Source organism: Athene noctua, chromosome 4 (assembly GCF_965140245.1).
Source record: "Athene noctua chromosome 4, bAthNoc1.hap1.1, whole genome shotgun sequence".
Lineage (NCBI taxonomy): Eukaryota > Metazoa > Chordata > Aves > Strigiformes > Strigidae > Athene > Athene noctua.
Window position 1 is genome coordinate 60,539,444 of NC_134040.1, and position 7,679 is coordinate 60,547,122.

General features: G+C 49.4%; 1 protein-coding gene across 1 annotated transcript; it reads left to right on the plus strand.

Moving 5' to 3' along the window:
• The first annotated feature begins 5,341 nt into the window (after nucleotides 1-5,341).
• H2AZ1 (H2A.Z variant histone 1) lies at nucleotides 5,342-7,675 on the plus strand. Its single transcript, XM_074903999.1, has 5 exons — nucleotides 5,342-5,516; nucleotides 5,952-6,029; nucleotides 6,431-6,544; nucleotides 7,006-7,135; nucleotides 7,282-7,675. Exons 1-5 carry the CDS (start codon nucleotides 5,514-5,516, stop codon nucleotides 7,341-7,343), a joined length of 387 nt encoding a protein of 128 aa, XP_074760100.1. The 5' UTR covers nucleotides 5,342-5,513; the 3' UTR covers nucleotides 7,344-7,675.
• The last annotated feature ends 4 nt before the right edge of the window (nucleotides 7,676-7,679 follow it).

Below are 7,679 nucleotides of genomic sequence, written 5' to 3' on the forward strand. Positions count from 1 at the left end.
AACAACAAGAAGTGATTAGCCCAAAAAGGTTTTTCCAGGTTGCTTTCTTAGGAAAATAAATTGGTATAACCAAAATGCTACAACTGGTACAAGCTTATTTAATTACAATGTCTTATGGGCATAGGTATCACAGGGCAAATCCACCCTGAGACTTCCCCAACTTGAACCTGAACACAGTTGCAGTAGGTACTTGCATATAGCACAACACAGAATATCACATAAATATTACTTCAGTTACTATAGTGAATGGAGCTCAAATATGCATAATGGGGAGGACTGAGACGCTCGGCAACAACAAGGGAGTGGAGGAGGATAAGTTTCTATGTAAGACAATGGGAAGGATGAGGGTAAGGACTTCTGGCTGGCACTGTCTCTGACAGACTCTCGTTTCGTTTCGCCTAACCAGCTATAGCTTCCTTTCACAGCTGGCTAAACAAGAACAAGATAAAAATCTATTCAGACTAGTTATTATGACACTATTAATAGCTGATACAAGAGCATACAATGAACACCAGCATAGACATTAGGGCAGTTCAAGTCTCTCTGAAATCAGTATGCAAGTGTTATCCGCAGATCTATTACAGAGACTTTTGTGAAGCTGTTTTCAGATAGCAGATTAATAAATGTATCTGTTAAACTGAACAGTTGCATGCATTCATCACTACACACAGCACAGCAGTGCAACTGAACAGGATGTGATTTTCCTGAACCCAAATACAGCAGCTGGCAGAGAGATCCAACTGAGCAGAAATCTGTTATTTGATAGAGTTCCTGCAAAACTGCAGCACGGAAGCCCTCTGTGAGGGTGGGGTGAGGGGGCCCAGGGGCAAGTATAAGCTATACTGTAATTGATCTCACCACAAAAATAGAGCCTAAATGAGTGTAAGTAGTGGTTACGGAGACTTAAAAAACAAAACAAAAAAAAAAAAAAAAAAAAAAAAAAAAACCCCAAACCCCCAACAAACTAAATTACTCACCTAAGAGGGAGTTAGGTCAAAGTTAGGCATACTAAAACCTCTGACTAAAAACTGTATACTAAAAACTAAGCTGCCTGATTAGCTGTCACCTAAAAAATGAATTTCTCAAATGCCTTCTCCTGTGTGGCTTTGAAGTTCCCCAGATATTCAAATTCATATCCCATGAATACCACAGCAGGGCTGAGTACCTAGGTGTGTATCTCTCACATAAACTCATTCAGAATCCAGAAACTGCAAAGTTCCCCAAGGGATGTGATAAAAAGAGCCTTCTGGGAACACTTCATCCATTAGTCTACTAATGAAGATGATCTCCACCACTTCTGCAGAAACTAAAACCCCGCAAGAAACAAATTCAAGATAATACTGTGTTCATAAGCTAGTAGTTAGTGAGAGGCGAGAAGTGGTCCCTGCTTTAGAGAATGTGTCTGTATTGTGAAAGCGAGTGAAAAGCAGTGTTAGTCTCCAAGGAAATCATATTAAGTAGTACGCAGTGTAGAAAGGTAAGCAGCACTACACCCCAATTTTCCTAAGACATGTTGAAAAACATGCTCTAAGAACGTAGCCAGGCAACTGAATGTCCCTCAGCTACAGCCCTCTGTCTCCAAAGGGCAGGTAGTCTTTACCCGGTAGCTCACACTGCAAGGCTGACTGCCCCTTAGCAAGGACCTGCACAAAGCCCACCGAGCAGGGCAGAGCACTTGATCAGAGTGGCAGGTGTACAACCAGCAAAGCCATCTGGCTTCACTGCATAGGTGTGAAGCGCCTGTGGTCCAGAACATCATATCAGCGGTCTGTCTGTTGGATTGCATGTACCGTACCACAACAAAAGGAGGTCAGTCACAGGATACACAACACAGCAACAGTTTAGTACAAATACCTTGTAATGAGAAGCATCAGAAACAATACTAACAAAGCAGTGGCACAAGGGCTGGGTAAATGATGCAAAGCCCTTCACCGCTTCACCTTCAAAGGCCTTCACTTAATAAAAAGATACCCCAGTGCACCTCACCACTGAGACCACAGGGCATGAATGCCATTACACAAACCCAACTATCAGCAATTCCCTTTCTAAACCCACTGCATAACTGCATCTTTCCTCACCAGGTTTCCCATAACTTTTCCTTTTAGAGGGATCTTTCACATTCTTAAAGGGACTTATTAATGTTAATGGGATTAATAAAAGCTAAATACTCTACTCTTGAAACGTATCTTCTGTCTCCCTGTGAGATGGTTACATTATAAAAACTGGATAAGACACTTGGGGGGTAGGCTTGGACTACTGGTTTCATTAGGAAGATGAAGCTGGTAAGTGCTCCTTTTGTGGGACTGAGGTTGAGATATCTGTGCTCACAACTGGGTCTGAAGGTGCTTTGGGGTTGTTCTTGGTCTACCTAAGTTTTTATGTCTCTATTTAAAGGGGCGGGGGAAGTTTAGGTTGTGCTTGTTAGAGAGGCTTGTTAGCTAGCATAGGGTGATCTGAGGCTAATTTCATGTACTCTACCTGACATGTCCCTAACCTGATCTGTTTGGTAAATATACATCCTTGTGTTATCTTAACCTTCTGTGTTAGGCTGCCTTGCCTGCGTAATCCCAGACGTAAGAATCCCTGAGCAGCTGAAAGCGTGCAGCCAAAGCGAGCCGTTGGGGAAGCTCACGTGGGAAGCGGGGAACGTCTGTGGCAGGGATTATCTCCATCTGGTATGAGGCCTTTTTGTTCCACTTCCTAGCACAGACAGAAAACCAGGACAGAAACCAGGGAGAAAAAACAATTTTTCTCCTCCTACATCTCAAATGCTGTTCCCAGAGGGTCTTATGGCCTGCAACTTGGCTTCTGTTCCCCGTAAGGAAAAGCACAAATGGATCCTTGCTGTAGGCATTCTGGACAGAAATCATTTTTAAAATAGCAAACTGAATGAAATCTTAACTTCTACAGGCTTCTGTAAAATCTTGAGTTTTTTTTTTTAAATTAAAAAAACCCCAAACTCTCTTATCTTCTTGCTTGCTGAAGGAGAGCATAAACAACTAATGCTTCAAATAGACAGAGGCACCAGACAGTTATATAAAAACAAACCGCCAGATTCCTGAGTGTAGGAGTGTCTGCTCTCAATTCCGTCCTGCATCTCTGTGTGTGTGCCTGGAAGTAGGTCTCTCCACCCTGAAGTGGTAGCAACTAGCACAAAATGCCCCGACTGAAACTTGGGTGTTGAAGGCATTGACGATGTGGCCTTAGGCTGTCTGGAGGCTCAAGCAAAGAGTCCTTTGTAACTAGCAGACCAAGTATTTGGGGTCAGCCATAGGAGCAGAAGAGCTACAATGTTTTAAATCTTTACTATTTCAGTGAACAGCTGGAAAGACCTTGAAGTGAAGCTCTAGGGATCAGCATGTACCCTTCTACCTTAGAGCTTTGAGTATTTCGCTTGTTGTAGACCCAAAGAAAGTGGAAAAGTGATGGTAAGGAGAGTATCCTCACGACAGCTTTATGCCCTCAGCTCTATCTCCCATTAAACATCTGTCTGTAAGAGTACTCAACATGCTTGGGACCCTTGGTTATCAAGGTAGAGGAAATACACACATTAACGCCCATACTAAAGTGATGGTTTTGTGATTAGACTGGTAAAGCCCACGACAAACTGAGCCAGTCTTCCCTCTAAAGAGCTATTCAACCACTGAAGGGCCAGGGTTTCTCCCTGAGCTCATTGCATACTCACAAATGAACGGGGTATCTCTCAGATAACATATTTATGGTGTTCTGGAAGAGCACAAAGAATTGTTACTTTTTTGGAGTTGAAGGACTGAGAACACCCCAGCACCTAAAAAAAAAAAAAGTGTGTGTGTGTGAGCTAAGACTTCATTTCAGGGAAATACAGGCAAGGATTTGAAGTGCCCAAGCTGAGGATATCTGCATTGCATTAATTAAATGGAACCCAATTCATGATGAAGTTTTGAACTACAGTTTGTGAAATATCCAGTGAGACAAATGGGTCTGAGGCAGGGTTGCCCTTGGTAATCACATGTCTTATGTAAAATGGAAGTAAAAATAAAAACCAGTGTGTGTGTGTGTGTGTGTGTGTGTGTGTGTAGTTGTCAGCTGCCTCCAGCATCATGAATAGTAGATAGAACTTCATCCTCATTCAAGTCACAGTGGGCAGCCTCGTGTCTTTGCTAATGCAGTGTAATAGCTCCTCATCCCCCGCGCGGGATGTAATCTCCTTCAGGCTGCTCCTGAGGCGCTTTGTACACTAAGTCAATTAACTTTATTGGGGAAGGCTTCAGCCGGCAGTGCGGCAGTCTAGAACAACTTGAGTAAAAGGCGAAGCAGAGCTGGGCTCGGTACAGGGAGGAGATCGAAGGCTCAGAATGGGACCCGGCAATAAATAATCCCTCATCAATGAGTCGGGGAGCTCGGTGACTTCAGGCAACCACCTCTCCTGCCGGTGATCCCACCCAGCCCCGACACCCCAGCCCCCGCCTGCGCGGCCTCGGCTGCCGCTGTGTTTCCCTCAAGCGACAGCAGGGCCTCTCCCCCTCCAGAAGGCCCCGGGGGGAGTGGGGGGGTGTAGGCCGGCAGGACCCGGCCTTCGCGCCTCGGTTTAGGGGAGACGAGTGGGACCCGGGCGACTCCGGGGCAGAGCGGCCGTGGGCGCGCAGGGGCCTGCGGCTGTCGGAGGGCCGACACCGCGGCCTGCGGGCAGGGATGCCAGCGGCCTGAGGCGACGACCGGACGGCAGCCCCGCGGGCGGCTCTTTCGGCTCCCAGCCCCCTCCAGGTACGTTTGGTTTTATTTTATTTTATTTTAGTCAGACTTTGGCTCTCAGAAGGTGAGACTCGCTATCGGGGACTCGTGAAGAGAGTCCGCCGACAGTCAGCACCGGCACGCCCAAAAGCCCGCCCTGTTCGCGGGCAGCCGGCCCGCTCCTCGGCTGGAGGCGACCCCTCCTCGAGCCGCCTAAGGCAGCAGCGCCGCCGTGGCAGCGCGTCCGCGGGCCCGGTCGAGCCGTACGGGGTCTGCGCCTCCTTCCTCTGAAATAACGGCGGAGGACTGAAGGGGCCCTGGCAGGGCCCCGGGCCGGGCGACGCCGGGCAGAGCCCTCTGGCGTTGGCCGGCGACTTGGGGGCAGGCCGAGCTCCCCGCACTGGGGCGGCCGCAGCCACCGCCCGGGACTCAGCCCCCCGCCGCTATCCCGAGCTCTCAGGCCATCCCAGTTTCAACCCCCGCCTCCCTTTTCCCGGCTCCTGTCCCTTTAAATAGGGGCGGGCCTCTCCCGCACTTGGCATCGTGAGGCCGGCCCCGCCCCGCCATTGGTTGTCGCTGAGGGAGAGTGGCCCGCCCCCGCCCGCAGCCATTGGCTAGGGGCGACACTGGGGTTCCCGGATGCAGGCACGCTCGGCGGTTATAAAGCGCCGGGGGAAGGCGGGAGCGGGCGCAGTTTGAATCGCGGCGGGTCGGGGCAGGTCGGCGGTGTCGCTCGGGCTCCGTGCGTGCGGGACGCTCTCTTCCTCTGCCTGCCCTTGCGCGGCGCTGCGGTCCGGCTCGCGATGGTGAGGAGCCGCGGGGTGGTGCGGGCGGGCGGGTGTCGGGGATCAAGGAGATGCGGCCGTTGGGGCGAGGGGGGGAGCGCGCGCGCGCGGGGAGGGGGGGGGCGCGGGCGGCGCGCGCCGGTAGGCGCGTTACCTGCCGGTGGGCGGTGAGAGGGGAGCGGGGGGGGAGGGTCGCACACGCGCTAGTGCCGCCGGGGAGAGGGAGTGGCGGCCGCGCATGCGCCCGGGCAGCGGCCTGTGCCGCTGGGTGTAGCGGGCAGCGCGCACGCGCCGGGGCGTCGCGCGTGCCGCCCGGCGGGGGGGGGGGACGGAGCGCATGCGCGGATGAGGCGCTGCCGCGGAGCGCTGCCCGCGGGCGCCGTCTTTCGCAGGTGCGGCGGCTCTGATGGGGGATGGCGGGCGCGTCAGCTCTTGCACACCTCTTCTCATTGCTAGGCTGGCGGCAAAGCTGGGAAGGACTCTGGAAAGACCAAGACCAAAGCAGTGTCCCGTTCTCAGCGGGCTGGATTGCAGGTGAGCAGGGACTGGGACATGGGTGGATGAAAGTCAGGTTAGCTTTCCATCTCTTCATTGGTTGTACGTTGTGAAGCCTGTAGAGTCTGCTGTGTGTTGTCCAGAATGGTGTAAGGATCTGTTTGATCCTTGAGTTTGTTAATGTCTGGTTTGACTAATTTTAGACCTTTTGCATATCTGTGCAGAAGGGAAGAGAATTCCCTTGTGGCTGTTGCTACTGCTTGTGGTTAGAATTGTGCAGTTGCTGACGTGTGCTTGGCATACAATATCCTTAGCTGCATTCTAAAGTGTTGAAATGTAGTCCATGCTGGGATTCTGTTGTCAACACGTGGTTTAGAGTACTGGCTTTTTTTTTCCTGTCTCTGTCATCACAGCATATTCATACTTCTGTTATTTTCCAGTTTCCTGTTGGCCGCATCCACAGGCACCTGAAGTCTAGGACTACCAGCCATGGGCGTGTAGGAGCCACAGCTGCTGTGTATAGCGCTGCAATCCTGGAGTACTTGACAGCTGAGGTAAAGTTCCTGCAAGGGATGTGAGCAAGTTGGTCAGCTTCAAAATGGCATAATGACCAGAGCCTGTTGTATTTTGCCAGTTTGCACTGGGCTGTGAACTCTTCACTTGCTTTGAGCCTGTTCTAAGTGATGCATCATCAGGAGACCGTGAAATATGCATGAGGTTTTTTTGCTCTGCATTTTGTGCAGATCAAATCGCTATGACTTACAGGAAAGATGGGATTGTGAAGTATTTTACAAAATGTGCCATTACAGCAAATCTTAATCTGCTGTAAAACACTTACTCTGGTCTTGGGAAACTAAATGCGGAGCTCCAAAGGAGGAACCCTTCCAAAAGAGGTGATGTTTGTGGTCTTGGTGTCACTAATGCTGTGTTGGCCATAGAGAATGGGAGAGCAAAGTCCATGCAGTTGGTCTCGCGTGACTTGTGTAACTCAGTTTAAAAATGATCTTGTCCTCAGGTTCTTGAGCTGGCAGGAAATGCATCCAAGGACTTGAAGGTGAAACGTATCACTCCCCGTCACTTGCAGCTTGCAATTAGAGGAGATGAAGAATTGGATTCTCTTATTAAGGCAACAATTGCTGGTGGTGGTATGTGAATTGCTTGTGGATGGTTTGTGATGAGTTGAGGGGCTGGAACTCTGGCAGACTAGGGGCTGCTTAATGATGTCATCCTATTTGAAGTTGAGGAAAATTGTTAGAGAAGTAACATGTTCTTAATTGTTGGTCTTTCTTAGGTGTAATACCACACATCCACAAGTCTCTCATTGGCAAGAAAGGACAACAGAAAACTGTCTAAAGGATACCAGGATTCCTCGTTATCTCAGGACTCTAAGTACTTAATTGTCCAGTGTTGGTGATTCCAGTGGACTGTATCTGTGAAACACAATTTTGCCTTTTTGTAACTTTGAGAAGCTAAAGCTCCCTTGAGCTTTCTAACAAACCAAATTTCTGCATTGAAGTCTTAACTGTATTTAAGTGTTACCATGGCTTCAAAGAAGCTATTGTATTTGTAGTGGGTTTTGATTGAGCTGACTGTTTTTAGATTGGTTTAAGTAAAGGAAATGTTTGGTTTTGTACAGACTTTTCATCCACTAGAGTGGAAATATTCAATAAATGTTCTATCAAGACTGAT

Bases quoted from the DNA above. Each gene is read 5' to 3' on its own strand.
- H2AZ1 (XM_074903999.1), top strand. The intron at 6,030-6,430 runs GTGAGCAGGGAC...GTTATTTTCCAG, and splicing joins CTCAGCGGGCTGGATTGCAG to TTTCCTGTTGGCCGCATCCA. The intron at 7,136-7,281 runs GTATGTGAATTG...GGTCTTTCTTAG, and splicing joins GGCAACAATTGCTGGTGGTG to GTGTAATACCACACATCCAC.